At 38.2% G+C, this 22,134-nt stretch overlaps 2 protein-coding genes across 5 annotated transcripts; both read left to right on the plus strand.

Annotated features, from left to right (window-relative positions):
- The first annotated feature begins 2,669 nt into the window (after window positions 1-2,669).
- On the plus strand, window positions 2,670-8,448 carry LOC139116827 (uncharacterized). The gene is made up of 2 exons (XM_070679518.1): window positions 2,670-3,092; window positions 6,915-8,448. The coding sequence occupies exon 2, from the start codon at window positions 6,944-6,946 to the stop codon at window positions 7,754-7,756; it is 813 nt and encodes a 270-aa protein (XP_070535619.1). The 5' UTR covers window positions 2,670-3,092; window positions 6,915-6,943; the 3' UTR covers window positions 7,757-8,448.
- A 3,283-nt stretch (window positions 8,449-11,731) lies between these two features.
- LOC139116828 (nascent polypeptide-associated complex subunit alpha-like) lies at window positions 11,732-21,441 on the plus strand. 4 transcript variants are annotated; one of them, XM_070679520.1, is made up of 8 exons: window positions 11,732-11,860; window positions 12,138-12,217; window positions 12,731-12,787; window positions 15,129-15,226; window positions 15,538-15,762; window positions 16,297-16,428; window positions 18,781-18,903; window positions 21,281-21,441. In XM_070679520.1, exons 2-8 carry the CDS (start codon window positions 12,139-12,141, stop codon window positions 21,293-21,295), a joined length of 729 nt encoding a protein of 242 aa, XP_070535621.1. In that variant the 5' UTR covers window positions 11,732-11,860; window position 12,138; the 3' UTR covers window positions 21,296-21,441. The 4 variants fall into 4 exon arrangements, with proteins under 4 accessions (XP_070535621.1, XP_070535622.1, XP_070535623.1 ...); XM_070679521.1 differs by having other exon boundaries at window positions 16,300-16,428; XM_070679522.1 differs by lacking the exon at window positions 12,731-12,787.
- The last annotated feature ends 693 nt before the right edge of the window (window positions 21,442-22,134 follow it).

Genomic DNA, 22,134 nt, shown 5'->3' on the forward strand with positions numbered 1-22,134 from the left:
AAGATCTGATAAATGCTGTAATTCCTTTGTTTTTTTTCGCATGTAGATAGTTGTTGAACCAAACGATGACGTCACTCGCGAATGTACCAATCAAATTTGTTTTACAAACGATGACGTCATTCACGGATGTACCAATCAAATTTGATGTACTTAAATGAACATTTCAGAGGAGAACTCAGCTTCAAAATTTAACCCAATACATATATAGCATTGTCCCTGTCCCTATAGGTTGCAAAGTACATGTATTGCAATCGTCTGTTCATCACAAAATCCCGCGAGACCTTGTCCATTCATCTGAGATCTCGCTAGGTATTTTTATTCAGATACCTACCGTTGCCAACCGTTTGAAATAGACTAAAAACGTGTCAAGTTTTGTATCAAAATGTGAAATGTGTATAGTTTAACAAACGTAATGGACTTTTGTGCATTCTTCTAAATGATGTAGATAGCACAACAGTCACGCAAATTTCATAAAATCTTTTACTGTACTGAACAGAAGGTGTTAGTTATATCGTAACAGATGTATTAAGCCTCCATTTCACTGTGTTGCAAATAGAAAACCTTGTGTGTTCTGCTGCATGAATAATTTCTTGATTTTATAGTGATAACGTTCAAACATTTGATCAGGAAATTAAATTTATAAACCTACCATATATATAATATATATATATATATATATATATATATATATATATATATATATATATATTTATCTCTGTCTATATATATATATATATATATATATATATATATATATATATATATATATATATATATATATATATATATATATATATATAGACAGATGTGAAACTGCCGAATGCTATATTTGTAATTAGGGACATTTGACAGTAATCAAGCTAGGAGACATTTCCTGGTCGTCGTTGTTAAGTTCTTTATTGGTTCTCTTATTCGCAGATATCTGCTCGGCAAATTTCATTTTCGAATGCTGCATACGCTTATTTACGTACGGTACACTGTACAGTAGTGGTAAATGGCGACCCCATTGGCAAAGCGCGAGATAGGCTGGGTGAACGTTCGCGTCTGACGTAAACACAACCTTAGTCGCGCTTCGCTCTATGGGTAATCACATAGACAGACAGGAGACACTACATAGGTTTTTGTGATCAGTTTATTGATTTCCATTTTCACAGATCACGGTTCGAGCGCCTGTGACACGAACGAACGTGAGCGCTAACGCACATGACGGACGACTGGAAATGATTGACAACTTGTGCACGGCGTACTGATATTTATTCCTAAAGTAGTTCAAAAGTTTAAACGCGGAATCGTCATGGAAAACTTATTTTATTTTGGAAAAAATAACGAATTGTGTGCTTGTGCATGTGTAAGTATATTATTCGACGAGTGGTGACACGGTCAATACGTCACTCGTTTTTTTCTCGCTGAACGAAGAAAAATATTAGGGAATAATATCTAATTATATATATATATATATATATATATATATATATATATATATATATAGACACACACACACACTGTATATATATATATATATATATATATATATATATATATATATATATATATATATATAGACACACACACACACACACAAACCGCACCGTATATCGATTTGTCGCTATGCAACCTTTACCCTTTCACCACCATGGTTTGGCCTAAACTTATTGTTATCAATGGTGATTGTGGACCTGTTCACAGTGAATAGGGGTGAAGAGGCTAGGCAAGCCCATTTAGTGAGTGTATAATAATAACAAATGTATCGTGCGAAGAAATGGAGCAGAACACTCATTGTATAGAAATACTGGACAGACTTAAAAAAAACAACTTTTGTGAACTCCCTCCATTTTGGCGATACAATTGAGAAATCGTCTGCTACTGGATGTTTATAGTTAGCCACAGTAACGGTTTTTCTCCAACATGTGAAAATATCAAGATCAGGAATTGTCCTTAAGTGCTAATAATTATACATGTATAAGTAATAATCTGATGTCATTTTGTTTAGTTCAGATAATGATTCTTCATATCTCCGAGCAATAGTTATTTTCTTTTGTAATTTGTAGGCTACGACACAGGAAAACAAAAGAGTTTATTTGGTATACAATAAACTGACAACAAATTTATATCACTGTACAAAATTCTGTAATTTTTTTCAAATACTGAAAATAACTGCCAAAAATGTTTCAACTTACCCATGTATCCGCCCTGTACCCGTAACAATTTTATGTCTTGATTGTGTTTTTCATAATTATGGTATAATGTAATGTTTCGTGATAACGGGTGCTGCAGTTAGAATTGCCATGGAGGCCTAACTGTCGTTTTCTTGCCATAGACAACCTTTCAGGTATAATAAATAAATTTGCCTGTATTATCGTGACACGGTGATGTGGATGTTATTGCACGACGAAAACGTTTAGCCGTATATGTATGATGTATTTGTGGGTATTTGCGTGGGGGTCGAACTTATATTCAAAATACACACACACACACACACACACTCTCTCTCTCTCTCTCTCTCTCTCTCTCTCTCTCTCTCTCTCTCTCTCTCATTCTGTTTCTATTACACTGACAGACGAATTTAAGAGATGCTTTCCCATCGCAATCATCCGAAAAAAATACACAGAACAGCACAAGGCCGCCCTTCTCAGCTCTCGTCTTCACTAAGGGCGCATGCGCGTCGAAACAATAAACAAGGTGGTTACGTACGAATCCATGATCTAGATCTGTGAGTCCCATTTATTTATTCACTTCGTGATCTTACAGTGTGTCTCCTGAGATTGAATCGCCATATATTGCACTTATTGGTGCGAAGAGTATATTGTGCAAACAAGGCCCACCCGGTTTTTAAGTCGTGACATCACCAGTGTTCGCGAGAGCACTCAACACGGACGACCATAATACCAGGCTGACATTGTACATATACATTATACGGGCCTGGCCGTGGTCAGTGGAACCCAGACAACCACCTGTAACACTTTGGGGCTCACACCATTCATTTTCAGTCCGTGGTTTACAGCCATTCAAAACGGTGCGTCGACAGTGGCTGTTTGTCTTCAGTTTCTAATGCAAAGCCTTCTGGTAACGTCATATTCTGCAACAGACGACTGGTATGTATCACCTTGACTTGTCTGGCGAAAGTAATGATCTTGAAAATACGTCGGATATTTATCGATATCTGTCGGCTAGCTGTGACCGTGCAGTGTTGAACGATGCATGTTCTTTCGGTTTAACTCTCCCTGCCGTGCGATTAAAGTAAGTCCATTCGTGTTTGTTTGACTAAAATAGCGCATAACAATGGTATATGTACTCATATTGTACGAGGCATTGTCACCATTGAATGGAAACAACCTAATTTCACTTGGCTCGCGTGCAAAAATTACACTCCGGCTCTTGTCGTTCACTTACTACTGTACAGTTCTGGAAATAGCTTCGCGCTCTGCAAATTTAAATTTCGACAAAAATCACAACTGCTGTTTACTTTCGACCGAGTTGTTTCATTTCTTTCCAGATAAGTTGAACTGTATCTGCAATTTCCGATGGTGTTTTATGAGATGTAGTAACGGTTTCATCAATGTATCCAGGGATTGAATCCCCTGCTTTCATAATCCTTATTTTTCAAGAAGCAAATCGTTAACGAAATGCTCTATCTTGGATTTGAAAACTTTGACATCGTCTACTTAAAAGCGTTTTCATATCGACTGGTGCCCTCTATAGTTCTTTTTTCACAGATTTATTTCGGAATAAAAATTATAAGGTTAAATGTTGTCGTGTTCCATAAAACTGAGAAAATATCATATATTGTTAGCTGCAGACGACAGGTCGGTATTTTGAACAAAATATTCTCGCGCTTATTGTAAACTGGTCCCCTTAGGCCGCGTTCAAAAAAATGGTGAGGGGCGGGCTGGAGGAATCGAGATTGAAATCTTATTTTTTTTCAGATCCCCCCTCAATACCCTCAAAAATTTTCAAGTCCCCCCCCTCAATACCCTCAAAAATTTTCAAGTCCCCCCCCCCAAATTACCATATAGCCGCATATTTATAAGGAATGCACGCAGAGTAAAACAAACATGTAATGTGTCGTTCTGCACGCAGATGTTGTGTATTCCTAGCTACGTTTAACCAAATTGTGAGAAAATGAGCACCAAATTTTTTTTTTCAAAAGTACAAGACATATACAACTTAGAAGCCATTTATAAAATGTTTTAAAAAATTCACAATACTGGAAGGTTAAAATATTCCATGAAATTAATGTTTGAATCTCAGAATTTTGGGTGTAATAACGGCAAATTTGGTAAAAAATAAAAGATTCCATTTAGTCACACATTTTTCCATTTAAATTAGAGTCTTTACTGTTCAAAGTTTTACTTTTGTGTTATTGGTACAATGAGATGTGAAAATTTCATTCACTGCATGAACTTGAAATGAATGGTTTTATATATTGATTTTAAGTGATTTTAGAAAAACTGACTTTTCATCGTACATTTGTATAAGATCAATTATGGTGACCCCATCTTTTTTCTCTAATATTTGATTGTTCTCATATGCCAGAATTCAAAAATCCATGGTAACTGTTAATCCCCTAGTCTTCTATGTGTTGCTCTCTGGCTGGATCTTGTGTACAAGTAGATACATCACTGTCAATAGAGTGGTCCTATGACCGAAACTCTTCTTAAACTACATCAGAGTCAGAGCTACATGTATCACTGACACTGCCAGTATGTAGTAGCAGGGCAGTAGTTGTATTAACTTTTTATTTTGACAATATTTTTGTTCAGTTTATACAATTGTGTTCTTGTTCTATTCCCTATAGAATGTTGAGCTATCTAGTATTCAGCTTGCCAACACAGCCTACGTGTACCGCATCATTCAATTATTACCAATATTTAGACAAACGTGCTTTGTTGACAAACTGAATATTGTGTTTTTCAGCATGCTGTAGAGAGACACCAAGAAACTGTGTTTGATACATTGCATAGAAATATTGAAAAATTATCAACAGTTGTAGCTCCTGCCCCATTACAAGGCCAACTTGTTCTACGAAAATTTTATGGCATTCATACATTTTTTAGACTTTTTCGAGATTAAAGACATAAAATATGACAAAACAGTTCTAGATTTTGTTTAATTATTACTAACATTAGAACAATTGGACATCAAAATGTTGGGAGTCAAAATATTTTCAGGTCCCCCCCCTATAGGCAGAGCAAAACTTTCAAGTCCCCCCTCGACTATCCCAAAAAATTTCGAATCCCCCCCCCCCCGAATTCCTCCAGCCCCCCCCCCCCACCATTTTTTTTGAACGCGGCCTTACAATAAGGTAACGTAGATATCTGAACTATGACTAATGAAAGCCCCCATTCTCAATTTTAAGTGGCGAATTAAAATCGACTCAAAGAATAAGCACACAGACAGGCTATCGATATCATTCATCTTCGTCACGCCAGGGTCTGGGCCGTACCAAGGCGAACCTGGTACTGTCACAGTTATGCAAAATGACATGATGACGATAGCGAAATTGATAGCGACTTTAAAATGACATGCTTAAGTGTGTGATCAAGGCAAGATTGTCCAAGGATTTGTTTTATTTTGCCGAACATGCAAAGTATTATCACTTCACACAACAAATCAGTACTTGCCAAGGAAATGGAAAACAAGAACACAACCGCCACCATCGCCAATAAAGAATGCAACTGCAGACAAAAGAGCAAATGCCCATTGCCAGGAAAATGCCTCACCGAGGGCGTGGTTTACCAAGCAACGGTCACCAGAGAAGACAACAATACACACGCAACATACATCGGCCTGACGGAGACTCCATTCAAAACAAGATATAATAACCACATGCTATCATTCCGCAACACAAAATACAGAAACAGCACCGAACTGAGCAAGCACATTTGGTCACTGAAAGATGCAAAGACAGAATACAGAATTGACTGGAAAATAATAAAGCAATGCAATCCATACTCCAACGTCACAAAAAATGCAATCTGTGCCTCCACGAGAACTTCATACTCCTCAGATATCCAGAAATGTGCTCCCTCAACAATAGAAACGAATTAGTATCGACCTGCAGACACAGGAGAAAATTTCTCCTGTGCAGTCACTAATTATTCAACCTTTTGCAACAAACAGGTGCCAACAAAAGCAAAACAAAAGAAATCGTTCCCGCCCAAAGTGTCAGTCGATCACAGCCACCCGATGAGTGTAGGCGGCTCTGCAGCCTATACGAAACAAATTTGTAGTGGAAATGTAATATTTTAGATTATCCTGATCAACTCAGTTGTGTATTTAGCTCTACTCTAGTATTGAGCACTCTACTCCAGCTGATCTTGAACTAAACAAGTATATATATAAATATATATATATATATATATATATATATATATATATATATATATATATATATATATATATATATATATATACTTTTATTTATTCACATTAAAGGATAATGACGAAGGATGCCAAGCACGGTAGTAAAAGCTGGTTAAGGCTCCTAAACCGTCACCCACCTGTTGTTTCTTTCACGATGGCAGCTGATTGAAAACCATTCCATCCCCTTAGTGTGTGTTTCCGTAGATTGAGAAATCAGGACCGTTTTAGGTATCGATAAAATGAACCGAGTATTGACTCGAGAGCCCATAATGTGTAATAATGGACGTACTTTCCATATTATATCTATATCTATATCTATATCTATATCTATCTATATATATATATATATATATATATATATATATATATATATATATATAATATGGAAAGTGTGTGTGTATCATGTAGATGTACTTAGAATATATATGTATACCATGTAAATTATGTGTAATATTGTGTAATATCATTCTGATCATAACCTTAGAGAGCAGCCAGCAGAAGTTGTTTAATGTATAATAAAACCAGTTTTTATTATTTTTTACGGTTCACAGAATTAAGCCTTCACAGAATTCCTCATAAAATGGCGTCTTTGACTGTGTTAGCTGCTTTGACCAGCGTTCTGGCGATGTTCAAAGGCTATCACGTCAGCGCCTTGACAGACGAACAAATCGCCAAGTTTCAAACCACAGGGATCACTGAAAGCAACACGGGAATGGTTGGGACCGTCACCGTGACGACAAAGAACGGCAAACACATCATCGAGAGCAACGGCATTCCTGATCACGCTACGGGCTCTTTCCCGAATGTGGACAATCCTAACAATATACAATTCCAGAGTTACCATTTCGAGATACCGGTAACACCGACAGAAGCCTCAGAAGTGGGTTGCCTGCCCATGGGACCAATCGGTATGGCAGTCAATGGGATACCCATCTTCAACCCATTCACCAGAGAGGGCAATAACGCCGTGGAGGGGGAATACGCCGAAGTATTTGACCTATGTGACGGTCATCCGGACCAACCAGGCCATTATCACTACCACAAGGCCCCGTCGTGCGTCATGAGTCGTTATAGCGACGCGTCGCCACTGATTGGTGTAGCATTCGACGGATATGCTATATACGGCCCCACCGACGAAAATGGCAACACTCTTACCACTGACGACTTGGACCAATGTCACGGTCGTGTCGTCAACGGTGTGTACCAGTACCATATCACCGCTGACTACCCGTACTTCCTGGGATGTTACAGAGGCGATCTCCTGTCGACCAGCGGTGTTAACACGAGAGGGGAGTGCTACTTCGCTTACAGCCGAGCAGCAATCCCTGCAATTCCGTTAGCTCTTCTGTTGTTATTCGTTACACTGGTCACTATCTTTACTTTCAAAGTGTAAATTTCACATCAAGAGAGAAATAAACAATCCTTGCCGCGTTCTGAACACAAATATTTAACTTGTTTAATCACTTATAGCACTGTCTTTCAACTCATCATCATCACTAGGTGAGAAATTTGATAAATCTTTTGATTCAAAGGGCAGTGGTTCTAACTTTTGATGGATTTTTTTCACGATTTTTGCGTGATATACGTATCAATTGTAAGTTCTTGTTCTACTCCCAAAGCATGTTGGAATAGTATTTACCTTGCCAACACAGTGAATGTAAGTGTAAAATCATAGACAGTAGGGGGGGATACGTTTGGATCCAGTCCGGACCTGAATTCACTTGTCGCCAACAACATTAACCCTGCAATTTACATGTGTACAGGCTGGGTTGACAAGCTGAATTCTGTGAAATTTCAACATGCTTTGGAGGTTAGAACGAGAAACTGAAGCTGACATTGATAACCAAACGTACACAGCTTTTGGCCCTTTATAAATGATAAATCTGATGCCAGGGTCATACCATTAAAGTATGAGAACTACCTCGGTAAAACAAGTTTGTTTGTATTGTCATTACATATGTTTACTGAAGACTTTTTCTCCGTAGAACGCATAAGAAGAAACAGAAGTGATATGAAATATACTCTTTTGTTTTGTAAATATCCTGGAAAACAAGAATAAAATTGAAAGGGTACTTTAACATTGTCACAAAAGTGTTCTTGGCTATCATCTATTCGGTTGAATTGTATGGGTGAATGTGTGTACAGGGTACCGGCAGAGAAGTAAGCATCGTTGAAGACTTGCATTTCGCTGTGTGATTGAAATCAACAGGTGGTGTCCCGACTGGAAAGTTGATCAATTCTTTCATTTCTATTTGAAAGGTCCAGAAGGGGAAAAGCAAAACAAGAAACTCCACTGCTTGTTTTAGGTTTTGACGAGAAAAGAATGAAGGAACGGAAAATTTCAAGAAAATTATTTTTTATTCATTGAAAGCAGATTTATCGCTCTTTGCATTTGTGCCTGTCTTTTTGATAAAAATTGGAACATTGAGGGTAAGTTATCGATGAAGATCGCTGATAGCATTTGTAAACAACCCTGCTATTTTCTCATAAAACCACACGCCAGATCGCTTTTCAACGTTGGTTCCTTGGAATTACCTCATTCAGACAATAATGTTCAAATGACAACAAAAATCTTGCCATGTAAAAATTTAGGGCGAGTTGTCTCACTTTTTGTAAAAACAATATTTTTTTCTTACAGCAATTGTCCTATACATTTGATCATTTGCTCAAACTTTCCTCAAAGAATATTTCAATCATTCTCTTTCAAAATCAAGAATAAAAATCGGGCGTCACTGTGCAAATTTTGGAACTAGAGAAACAAATTACTCAAGATTTACCGATATTTGAAATTAAAAATGGCCGCCATCTCTGTGTTAGTAACTCTATGGATAAAAAATAGAATTTTTGATTTTGGAAAAACTAAGCCGGTGAAAAGTTTCTGACACCTAGAGCTTTAAAATGGCCCCCCTTTCCTCAAGTGGTATATTAGAAAAGAATTGTAAAAGTTTGAGAGTCTGAATATCTATCCCCGAGGCGCGTTCTAGTATTTAGTCAGATTTGTCGAAGACTTTAAAGAAATCTTTCAGAATAAGAATTTGTGAAAAACCAGTAAGAATGCTCAGGATTTTGACCAGGGTATGTTCACAAGATGTAGTGTTTGTAGAGAGCCATTATCGGTGTGCTACTCACAAAATGAAGTTCCGATACCTGTGAGTGTTAGCTTGGCAGTTTTTCAACACGGAACCAATTAAAAGATTGAAAGGTGTGTATGAAAAGACCTGAGAATGTTTTCAACGGTCGTACATTATATATGAAGAAATTGTGTCTCATTTAAATGGAAAGTTTCAAATTAAATACCTATACACTTTCAGTATTTTATTCATCTTTTGGCATCAAAACATCGCAATGTGCTGAATGGAGCATAAAATAAACTCGCACAAAAAGTAAGGAATCCCGATTGTACATGACAAAATCCAAATTGCCTTTCTCAAATAATCGTAATTACATTTTCTTCAAAAAGGGGCAACTCTATTCAGCTATATTTTCAGTTACTTATGCGATGTGTGAATGCAAGTCCCTTGACGCTTTCATTGCGTAATGAGCTTGCAATTAACCAGAATAGTTGTTTCGGTGCCTTTGAAGTTAATATTGCAATCCAAATTTGCAGTTTCTTTCTTTATTAATTGTCTAATTTACAAATTGAATCTTGTGGGGCTATTTACATGTATTACATATCGTTTAAGGTAAATCGCGCGTCGAAAATGAAAGATTAAACCTTTTGCTTAATTTTTCCCAAAACGTTCAACCATTCTCTTTCAAAATTAAGAAGAGGATCACTGCAGATTTTGGTACCAGAGAAACAAATTACCAAATATTTACCGATATTTGAAATTCAAAATGTCCGCCATCCCTTGCTAACAGTATGGGGGAAATAAAAAAAGGATTTTCAAAAAAGTCAGCCAATGAAAACTCTGTTTACTCCATAAACTTCAAAATGAGACCCCATAAGTGGTAGGCCAAAGTATATATTATAAAGGTTTGAGAGTCTGAATATATGATCATCATGTCCCCGGGGCGCATTTTACCTTTAAATTAACACAACGGGGCAGGCAAAGTCCAAGGCTGATTAAAACACTGTAATGTTGCTGTTAAGAAGCAGCAACCGATATTTTGTAACTTATAATGAGTTTAACTGTGTTTCCTACTTGCCTCCCGTCTTTTATTTGTCACTGTTATCCTTTAAATGGATGTCAGGAAAAGAGCACGAGAAAGAGAAACATGGGTATGGATAGAGGGCGTCCTTCACAGTTAAATTTTTAAAGTAAAGGAACTCTGGTAGAGCCTTTATTGAAATCCTCTCTCTCTCTCTCTCTCTCTCTCTCTCTCTCTCTCTCTCTCTCTCTCTCTCTCTCTCTCTCTCTCTCTCTCTCTCTATATATATATAATAAAGGTTCAACAACTACAACAGAACAAAATGACATTATGATGACACGATTAAAAGTTGAGGTATTTGAGTAAGAGCGATGAAAAGATTGCAACGTTCGTTACCTGAAAGCCGACTATCAGCTGATGAGAAAAAGTGAAGTAATAGTCACAAGGTGGAAAATTCTTCATCTCTACATTTGATTTTAATCAGATAGTACTAAGGATAATTGTTCCATCTTGATTCTACGACAAACGATGAATTGTTTGCAACGCATCTTTAAAAGGTTAATCTACAAGATCAGTGATCGTAAACAGGGCATATTTGAGGACTGATTACTGATTCATGTTACGCCGTTCATTGTTATCGTTTGGCAAATGTCCACGCAGTGTCAAACTTAGAACAGGAAGAATATTTTTGCTCACCTTTTAAGACTGGCATTTAAAAGGTTCTGAACTGTATTTCTCTCTGACTGTTATGTTGGAAGAGTCATCCTTCAGTGCCAATCTGCGCTCAGCAAGGATATTTGGATGCAACTTTCTAATAAAATTCTTTTCGAATAGATCCAAACTTTTTTTTTTCTAGTTATCCTCTTTACTTTACTAAGCTTATACTTATTATTCTCAATGTAGATGCCGTAAATGGTCTTGGTTCTCACAAAACCCAACAAAATTCGATATGAAATACTTCAGATTGGTTACTTAGTTCATCCACGTGCACTGTGACAGTCATCAAGCAATTAACGGCATTATTGTTATGTTTCGTTCGAATGATTGGGGTCAAACTTTACTCCGCCTGAGCGACGATCAACCAAATCGAAGTTTGCTTGAACTTCAGATTCTCCTCCGAATACAGAGTGTGAATGTGTCCCACTGAATGTGTTTGAATCAGGTGTGATATAATATTATTTTGGTGGAATCATGAAATCTTCAAGCAATATTCTCATGTTTTTATCCATATTGCAAATCTGCCAGGGATGTAGCACAGTTTTGCTGGGAAGTGGTTCACCACGACGAATTCTTGGCGGCAGTTCAGTAGGACGCCCGCAACGAGCAATGTTTGGTTTTAGTGCGGGTCACAAAGAGGTCACCAGAGATACCATTTTACTTTGAGAGCGATCAGAAAAAAACCCAAGTAAGTGGTGAATCCGTCTTCATCCACCAATTTAGGCGCCTCCTCTTAATTTATTTTCCTCGTATGAACTAATGTAATGTTTATTTTTATATTTCTGCCGTTTTTACTCCGGAAAAACTTGAAATATTCCCCGATGATAATTCGTAAATCACGCTGTAACCATGTTCATTGAAACCATGCACTGAGGATACGGGAGCTTCGGTCAATGTTGTAGTCTAGACTGTGTTTGTGTTTTATTCGCGTCTGATTTGATACAACCAATATGTTTGATCCACAGAATGCCACAAGCAACAGAGGCAGTTCAAGCAGAGACTGAAACACAGCCGCCAAAGCAAGAGGAAACCGCTAACGCCGATGGTAAGTTGGTGATGGCAAGGGGACATGTAGTACTCTCAACAAACACGGGTGTGTACAGTGTAGGGCTTCATTCCTATTTGACACAATTCAGCTCGTTAGCTGGTTCCTAAATCCACGTCGAGGATTTCGCATGAAAAGTAGAAAGCCATATAATGTTATCACAAGTAAAAATGATTACGTGACCTTTTCAGCTGTGTCGAATGGAGTTACGAACCCAAGAAACTATCGTCAAGGTAATATTGGAGTCCGTATTGAGCCCAGCCCTTGTGTTTGCTTCGTCACGTTTGGTCATCTCTCTGTGTCATACTATGGAGGTTGAGCGAGATCTCTCTTCTACCTCCATGGTCATACCTACAAGAAAATGACCCGGAGGAGTTAACCAACGTTTAATCATACTTTAACACATGTGGACTTCATAAGAAACAAATAATTCTAGCTTGTAACCATTTGGTGTACCGAACGTTTGAGTTATGAAATATTGATAATTTTGGTTTTTTGTGTCTGTTTATTAAGATTCAGCCGAGGTAAACAAGAAAAGCCCTTCTGCAGAGGAAAGGGTGACGGCAACAGGTGAAAATTCACTTATATATACAACCATACTAAATGTCATTCAAATGGGATACGATATAAAATGACACGACAAGCAATGACAGTGTGGATATGGCGACACCATCTGTACCCAATCTGAACTGTCACATCTCTTCATCAGTTGTTTAATCAGATTGCTTTGTTCCCGCATAGACCCTGGAGTGAGTCTCTCTCCAGGGTCTATGGTTACCAAAAAATGCAGACCTGTGTACCACAGCCATACAGCAACAATTACGGTTGAATGTGCCAAGTGACAGTAGCTGTGATATGGCAGCGGTACTTGTTGCATATATCGAATGCACCTGGGTCAAGGGTCACCGCCACAGTTCAGCTGCGAGCCAACGCATGGGCTTTTTTGGTAGTTTACTACGACACCGACCGGTGTCACTGATTTAGCTCTCAAAACAGTAAAATAGATAAAGCTTGGAATAAATCAAATTGTACCTACTATATCACTGACTATCTTCAACTCATCTTGTACTCGTGCTAACGACCCCAACTGTAATAACATGTATTTTCGACCGTTTTTCGGTGAGCCGTCGATGGTTCCTGCTTGAATTGAACTTTTGACCTCCAACATATTCAGTGCACTGTACGCGGGAGCCGGCAAACATCGCAGAAACCGTTGACGTCTCACGGGAAAATGGTCGAAAATATGTGTTCTTATAAATCATCAAGATAGTTAGCAGGCACAGAGAATGAGTCTTAGATTGTCAATGATAAAGATGATACAAGTTTATTTATTCAAAGGCTAATATGTTTCATTATTTTGCGAGCTAAATCATCGACACTGGTCGATGTCGTAGTGAACTGCCAAAAAAGCCCATGCATTGGCTCGCAGCGGAACTTTGGTGGTGACCCTTGATCAGAGCACGTTCGATATACGCCACAAGTACCGCTGCGACATCACAGCTACAGCGACGGGTATTCAGACTCTAAAAATTTTCACAATACTCTTTTGGTCTACCACTTGTGGGGTCCATTTTGAAACTCATTGAGTATATAAAGTTGACACCCGGTCACTGGCATATTTTTATGAAAATTTTGCTCTGTGACCTCAGATTTTAACTCTTGATTTTGAATGGGATTGGTGTGACGTTTCCTCACGAAAAGTTTGAGTGAAATTCTTTAAAGGGATACAGTCATCGGAACTGCGCTCAAAGGTCGTATGGGACCCATACGACCAATGTAAACATTGTATCCAAGGTGCAATAGTGATTGATAAAGTTAAAACACATCTGTCATAATTATCAATCAGAGTTGTACTTACACCTTGCATGTACACATAACTTGTAAATGCTTTGATGACACAATTTCTGGTATGTACTATAAATTATGTTATCAAAGCATTTGTTGTGATTTGTACAAGCAGGGAAGGAGTAGAGATTTGACAACTGACAGTTTATTATGTTTCAGTAAGCAAAGCAACACGTAAAGTTGCTCACCGGAAACAAAAAATAAGTGAAATAATTTGAAAAAAAATAGCGATTTCATCCCTTTAACAACATTCAGAAAATGGGATTTAGTTGAGTATGTTCCTCTGAATGGTTAAAACCCAGAAGAGACAAGTTCAGATGTTTCAATTAGAAGGGGAGGTTATGATAACATGTAAAGCCACGCTGACTATTTACATTTTGTAGGATATACAGTTGATCATGTTCATTACCATTTGTAAAACAGTCATATTTCTTTCAATTTACATAATGAAATTAAAATGAATGAACTGTGCAAGTTTTTCTCTTAATGTCTATAAACAGCTACACTCATACCAAGCAAAACAGTCAAAATGGCTGACTTCAAGGAAAGTTCACTTTTTCTTCACAGAAATCCCTCCAATATTCAGCTGCCAGTTGTAAAGCTAGCTATATGCAAGAGATATTTAACCAACTGGTTGCCAATTATTTCTCTACTGGCCGAAATTCGATTTCCCCCACACATTGTACACACAAGAATCTTCGGCTGACTCGCAGCGTGTTTGCAAGGTTATATCTGATTGGTCGATTGTCACTATTCACAGCCACTTAGGGAGTCTATTTGTATTGTTTTCATTATATTGGTAAGATTCAGCCACCCAATTGGATAACAGCTTCGAAATCGCTGCGAGTCGGCCCAGAATCTTCACTAGAAAATTTCAACTGGCTTCTGAAGCGCAGTGCATTGTGGGAAAAGAGCAAAGTTAGAAATACATGATATCTCTGTTCACTTACTGGCTAACACTGAGAAAACAGTTCTCCTAATATTTGCAGTCACTGTAGTCTACCAGAATGTCGGCAATCTCTCTCCCCGAAATCCCACTCACTCTCTCTCATTAATTTTCTCACAGGGTCAGGCACAGACTCAGATGATGATGATGATGAAATTCCAGAACTCGAAGACCAAGACTCTGGAACACAAGCAGCACAGAATGAAAAATGGAGCCAGGTTAGTTAGGTTGAAAATCAATCGATTTTCACAAAAACAAGCCCATTGAAAGTTATTTACCCCATGAGATTTAACATGAAACCTCACAAGTGGTTGATGTAAAAGTATTGTGAAAGTTTGAATCCAAATATCTGTCCCTAAGGCATAGTCTACCTTAAGAAAATATTTTTAATTACGTGCGTTACGCTGAGTCAGAAGAAATTCCGTATTTGACTCAAAAAGTTTAGAAATGTGTAAACAGTTAGAGGGCGCTCCACACATGGATTTCTGTTCCACTCACTGCAAACTGAATTTTTTCCTTTCATCTGCAGATGGCTGCATCCCTTGGTGTGAACGAGGAACAGCCAAGTAGACAAAAGCAGAGCAGATCAGAGAAGAAAGCCAGGAAAGCCATGTCCAAATTGGGGCTGAAGAGTGTTACTGGTGTCAGCCGCGTTACAATCAGGAGGTCAAAGAATATTTTATTTGTTGTATCGAGACCAGATGTTTATAAAAGTCCTGCCTCAGATACGTATATAGTATTTGGTGAGGCAAAGGTGAGTTTTGGCATCATATTATTCAGAGGCTTATGGGTAGCCACACAGTGTGAGGGACTCTGCCATTTTATCATTGAAAGCAAGATCTGCTCAATCCCAAATCCCACAAAGTTACAAGAAATGGCATCGATTTTATAAGGTGCCCAGAAGCTGGCATTTAGGGTCCTATAATCTTGCTGTGTCAGTGAAATTCTATAATGTCTATGTAGGTATTATAGCCAGCCAAGTACAGTGTTGAAGTGGGCTTAACCCTTTCACCACCATGGTTTGTCCCAAATCCATTGTTTTCTATGGTAAAGTTGGACCTGTACACAGGGAACTGGGGGTGAAAGGGTTAAGGGGGTGCTTAACTGCTACAACTGCCAAGCTGAGCACAAGGACATCACATCCTTGTAGATGAGACACACCAAGCCGCTGATAGTAGGCTGTGGCCTTAATGACTTGACAGGATGGCAGTGACTGTGACAGGCCCGATTTGGAAAAAGGTTTAACATAAAAGAATTCTCAGTTAACGTTTTGTCTTCCATTTCTAAGCAGATTGAAGATTTATCACAAGCAGCACAGATGGCTGCTGCTGAGAAGTTCAAGGTACCAGAGGCCAGTTCAGCAGCGATACCTGAAGCACCGGTCACTGCCACTGTGCCGGAGGAAAGCGATGAAGAAGAGGTGAGAGAAAATATGTTTTAGAAGATAACTCTTCGGAAAGTTGTCATATTACATTTTTGCCACCTGTAACTTGAAATGTGGACGTTAGGGTTTTTACTGAAATCAAAATTGGTACTTTAGGCTTGTTCAAGTCCTTGTATATGGGGGGGGGGTGTGTGTAGCTTAGTGTGGTGTGTGGTATTAACTTAATTCCATCTTTCAAATATAATTTTGGGCTTTTAGTTCATTGCATAACTTTCCGCCTCAAAAGTATTAGCTACCCACTGTCAAAGTACAGAGTTTGTCTTTAAAATCAAGTTGCCATTTTGTAAAGGAGTTAGGCTATTTGTTGAACTCTTCTATAAATTCAATGCATGGAAGACAGGAAATTCCTGTGCATCAGTAACATATTCTGATGATACACCTAAGGGATCATGCGTAATTAAAGGGGAAATTTACTCAGCCTTTCTTAGGTAATCAAGTCGTTATTTAGTGAAAAATAAACAAAATAGCGTTGGTTTCATTCACTTTCACTAGTGCGTATTAGCCCAGTGGCCACAAGCTGAACGCACAGGAACCGGAAGTGACACATCAAACTTGCTCGTCGTCTCGTACACAGCGAGTTCAAAGCGAGGTTACTTACAGCCAAACTTTTCTACGCCAAGTAAAGGACGCGTACGCGGTATGCAAACCTCAGCGCTCGACTGAAAATCATAATGACGACGATAACTGGGCAATAACTTTGAACCTGAACGAGCAATTGATGATCTAAGACTGACATCGTCAGAAAGTTACAGCGACTCGAGTTCGGAAAGTGACTATTCTAGCTCCAATGACGAAGTTCAAATTCTTCTCGGCAATCAATCATGCCTGTCAACCCTTTGGTGCGGCTGCAATCGCTGTGAAATCATTCCGACGCCGAAGTAATGCCTATGCTGTAAATAGATCGACATTAATTCTAAAAGTGCGAGCACTTTTAATATGTTACAGAACACCCTGATGTAGCCACGATTAGTCTAGAACCGGCGGTCCTGTCTACAGCGTTCCGTTTCTTGTGCCTGAGCGTACATACATTCCCATATGTACAAAGCAATGCACTTGGGGTTTGATATGCCCCGGGCAGTTTTCTTTTAGGCTTTTGTAGTTCAGTAGTTGAGCTTGCAACTTTCACTAAAAGCAGTCCTCCTAAAAATGGTATTCGCAAAAAACTTTACTTCTGCTCGACTTAAACATCGACACCGAGTGCTTGGCCCCTATATTCTGTAGCCATTCTATAAGTGGAAAAGCTTGCAGTTGCACACGTTGACTGCTTCCAAGTTTACAACGTCACTTCTGGTATTTTAGTAAACGGCTGTTTATTAGCCAGTGAGTGAAAGTGAATAAAATCGACTCGAAAGCCTTTTTAATGATCATATCAGTTCAATATGCGAAATTAATTTTCAAGGTAAATTTCCCTTTTAACCCTTTTCCTGCCAGACACTAATAACTGTATCACTTCCTCATCAGCTAAGTCAGTGAAAAGCGGTATTGAGCCAAAACATGATGTATTTTCATCCACTTGGCTTCGTATGTTATAGCATCTTCAGTCCATAAAAATCAAGTTTACAGTATTTATGCTTTCAACAGCCTTCAAATGTACAGTATTGTGTTAAAATACACCATATGGAATATGTTGTGTTTCATTAATTTTAACCATCTTGACCTGGTGGTGAAATATGGACTTGGCAGGAAAAGGGTTTAAACAAACCTGGCAAATGAAACTCATAGCCTTTGACCTGAACCCCTCCCCCTCCCCCCTTTATCTCCTGCCCTAAATAAAAGTGTTGATACGCAAATATCAGACAAAAATCATGATTTGAAATTACCAGAAATACAATAAATTGCTGAAATAGTTGAAGGATAAAACCGATTGCTCTCTGGAAAAGAAAAATGAACAGTGGGTGACTCACTCTAATACACTGTTTCCATATCTATGGAGTGATTGTAACTGTAGTTTGTGATGTACCTGTTTTACACTTGGCACACCAGTTATTTGAACAGCAAATTAGGTAATTACCCAGCAACTTGGCTGAGTACTTTGCTATTTGACCTGGCATTTACCTAAACGAGGGTCTGATTTATTGCTGCCTGCTGAGTTTGGTGGGTTTCTTATCAGTCTTCAGACAATAAAACAGCGCTGTAATTCTCCAGGACCCATGTCATACGGGGACATGCTACCCTGGTTGAGTACATGCCAAAACTCGAGAGAACATGAAGGAGCATGTGTTCAGCACCATTCATGTAAAGCTTCTATCAGAATTACTCCTGACAGCATTATCTTTTACTGTGCCCATCTTACAACTGACCACCTGAATGATTTTGCTTTGCACTCAGGTTGACGACAGCGGCCTTGAAGCCAAGGACATTGAATTGGTGATGTCACAAGCCAATGTCAGCCGTTCCAAGGCAATAAAAGCATTGAAAAACAATTCTAGTGATATTGTCAATGCAATTATGGTGAGTATACACACCTAAACTCTCCCCTCTGATGTAAAGTGGAATGTTCCAATAAATCCAACCTTGCCAAGGATAGGGTCGTTAAACTTTGTAAAGCTAGCTTTACTGTGAAGTAAATTGTAAAAATTGAAAATTATTGTAAATCTCACTCATTAAGCTTTGCAAGGAAGAAGAAATTTATATTTTGAGTACAATTTCAGTAATGTATATAATAGTTGGTGCCGCATCAAAATATGTCGAATTCTACAAGTTATTGCAGTGTTCGAAATAATCGGTGGCAATGGTGGCATTTGCCACCAAAACTGTCAATCTGCCACCAAAATTTTTTTCTGGTGGTATTTTTCTGCCACTAAATTTTGGGTCATCATGTCATCGATCCTACGGCTTGAGTGAAGGAACACTGAAGGAACACGCGTTGTCGGACGGCGGAAAAAAACTCATTAGCAAAAAAAAACCAAACTAATTGCGACATTTTGGCATGAATGAAAACATAGCGTGAATCCAAACTTGTGATTGGCTAATCTCCATATCGATGACAGCAGCTTTTGTACACTTGACATGTTGTTGTTCTCTGTGATAGCCGCATAATGCAGTCATAGGGCACAAGAAAAGCATGTTGTGACATTTTGAAAACAAAGCCAAACTGCAGCATGCGTGATTTAAATAATAATAAATACTTGCGATTCATTAGCCAGTACAGGCTCAAAAATCCTATCGCCCGACGCCCGTTGCTAGTGAATTTTGCGGTCGGGCAATTAAAATCAATATGCTTCCCGTCCGACGGGCAAGTCCACCAGCGGTTGAATTAACTAAGCTCTGGACAATTCAACCTTGAAAACGTATTTCATTAGGTCTGTACACGTCTACAATCATTGTAAGTCCTTCAACTCTCAGAAGTGTTTCTGAAAACCCTTGAAAATCCGCCCGACATTGCAAAATAATCGTTCTTGCTGTTGTAAAACACAAAAAGTCGTAAAAATAGAGTTTTGCGACATGTTCTCTCCGACGACACGGAGTGAACTCACTGTTTTGTATGTGTGCCGTAAAGTGGTATGCTCTTGACAGTGGTTGCCATTCTCTTTGTGCAAGCGTATGAGTTGTATGACAGTCGATCGGCTTCACGCGATAGTGTAATTGCACCATGTGCTTTGTAAATGGATGTAAACTTATTCAAAGCCATAGATCTCGGCAATGCTTACTGTTCAACGTAAATCAACACCCAGATGAAAAGTACAAGTTTACATCGTAGTCGAAACAGGCTCAGTCGACCAAGGAGGCCACATATTGCAGCTACGTAGTGCGTGAGATGCAGACAGTTTCAATTACGTGACCTTGGATTTTTAGGGATCGGCTCTCACTTACAGAAAAGAAATCTGCACTGAAGAGTAACGAAAACGAAACTTGAATCTGCTCTCTTGACGAATACATTTATCAATAAACTTTGAAAGACTGCTGTGCTCAGTGAGCAAACATGTAAACAGGTAAAAGAGTTGCAGATGTACATGTGTGTATGCATTGGCAGATAGCAGAGCAGTTGTTTGTGATCTCAGCTTGATAATAAAGAGCAGCAGCCAGCCATGCACATTGTAAATCACACAATCTTATTACTCTTATGCAAAGATTTTAATTTGGACTAGGTTGTGGAAAAATTCCAAATTCAAAGATGTTCTCTAAATGGCCAAAATCTACAGAAAAGACTTAAGTATTCTCACATTTCTTCTGTGACATTTCAGATTTGGTAATAGTCCTTCATTTTAACAAGATGTACATGTAGTCATGTTTGAAAATGTTTTTTCCCTCTTTGAATTCACTTCATATGGCCAAACTCTTGCTCTCTGTTACAAATTACTGGTACAGCTATTAGAAATTTAGGGCAAGTACTTTTTCCTCTCGGGCAAGTAAAAATGAAATTCACGTGTCCCACGGTTAGTAAGTTTGAAAATTTTTTTTGAGGCATGCAGTATGGGTTGACTTTTTGTGACGTGTACTCACCATATTTTCAAGAATTTATAAATTAGAATGAGTATGTGGCAATGACAAAATGTTGTATTATACCGATCACATAATGTGTTAAACTGCCACCAGATTTTTCATAATTGCCACCAGATTTCATATCCGGTGGCAAACTTTGCCACAAGAAATAAAAAAGTATTTCTATCCCTGTATCGTTTATAGTTTTTGTAAACTACACTAGAAATGAATGTACATAAAGTGTGTATGCCTATTGCTTTATCTTTGTTGGGCATCTGCATTGAAGCCATATCAGTGATTTTAAAGAGAGAGATTAAGAGTTCGCCATCCTGTCTTTATATCATAAGAACTCATAAACAACACATTACAACTTACTGAACAATATCTTTTCTGTTTTTTCTTGCAGGAATTAACAATGTAGCCCACAAATGAAACCTGGGGATTACTATTTACCTGATTTCGTTTTGTGGTTTGCCTCTTTTTCTTTTATACCTTTATTTAGTCTGTACATTGCCAGTTGCCGGAAAATTCAAAATATGAATAAAATCAAATTAGAAACACTGAGAAGCATCGTATCATCTCATGTTTATTTTCTACGTACTCTTATAAATAATGAAAAGACGTGACACATAAATTCACCAAGAGTGCATTACATATTTTACAATGTCACATGACAGGAAAGTGAATACATTACGGGTTATCTTGTACAGAACCTATCCGTCTGAGAAGTCTACAATATTTTGCATCTGAGAGTCGGGGAATGAAATTCAATTCTTAACTTCTTGCTGGTTTTGAAACATTTATCATACTTTTAAAGTGGAGGAATAACCAAGTCTGCATTTTTTGTGCATAACTTTGGTATTTGCATAAAATAGAGATAGAGGTAGTCTATATGAAGGGGCAAATATTGCATTTATCTATTTATCTAGCCCCAGTATCTTGCAAAAGAGCAAGCATTTTCCGACACAGATTTTCACACGGTACTGTACATTTTAAGTAAATGATTTTCAGCCGTATTTTCTCACCAACAAGCATTGAAATATGAAATTACTACCCTACACCTGGTGGTCTATTTTAATAGGTTAGAAATGCTGTGTTGGGGCGCTACAACTCACAAAAAATGTGACCGAAACTCAAATGATTGACAGCTTGCATATCATCTAGTGCATGATCTTGGGTGATAAGAATATGCAACAACTCCCCAATACGCTTTTCACAAATACCTACTGTCTATGATGTTGCATTTCATACATGTGATGT

Source organism: Ptychodera flava, chromosome 18 (assembly GCF_041260155.1).
Source record: "Ptychodera flava strain L36383 chromosome 18, AS_Pfla_20210202, whole genome shotgun sequence".
NCBI classification, from domain to species: Eukaryota; Metazoa; Hemichordata; class Enteropneusta; family Ptychoderidae; genus Ptychodera; species Ptychodera flava.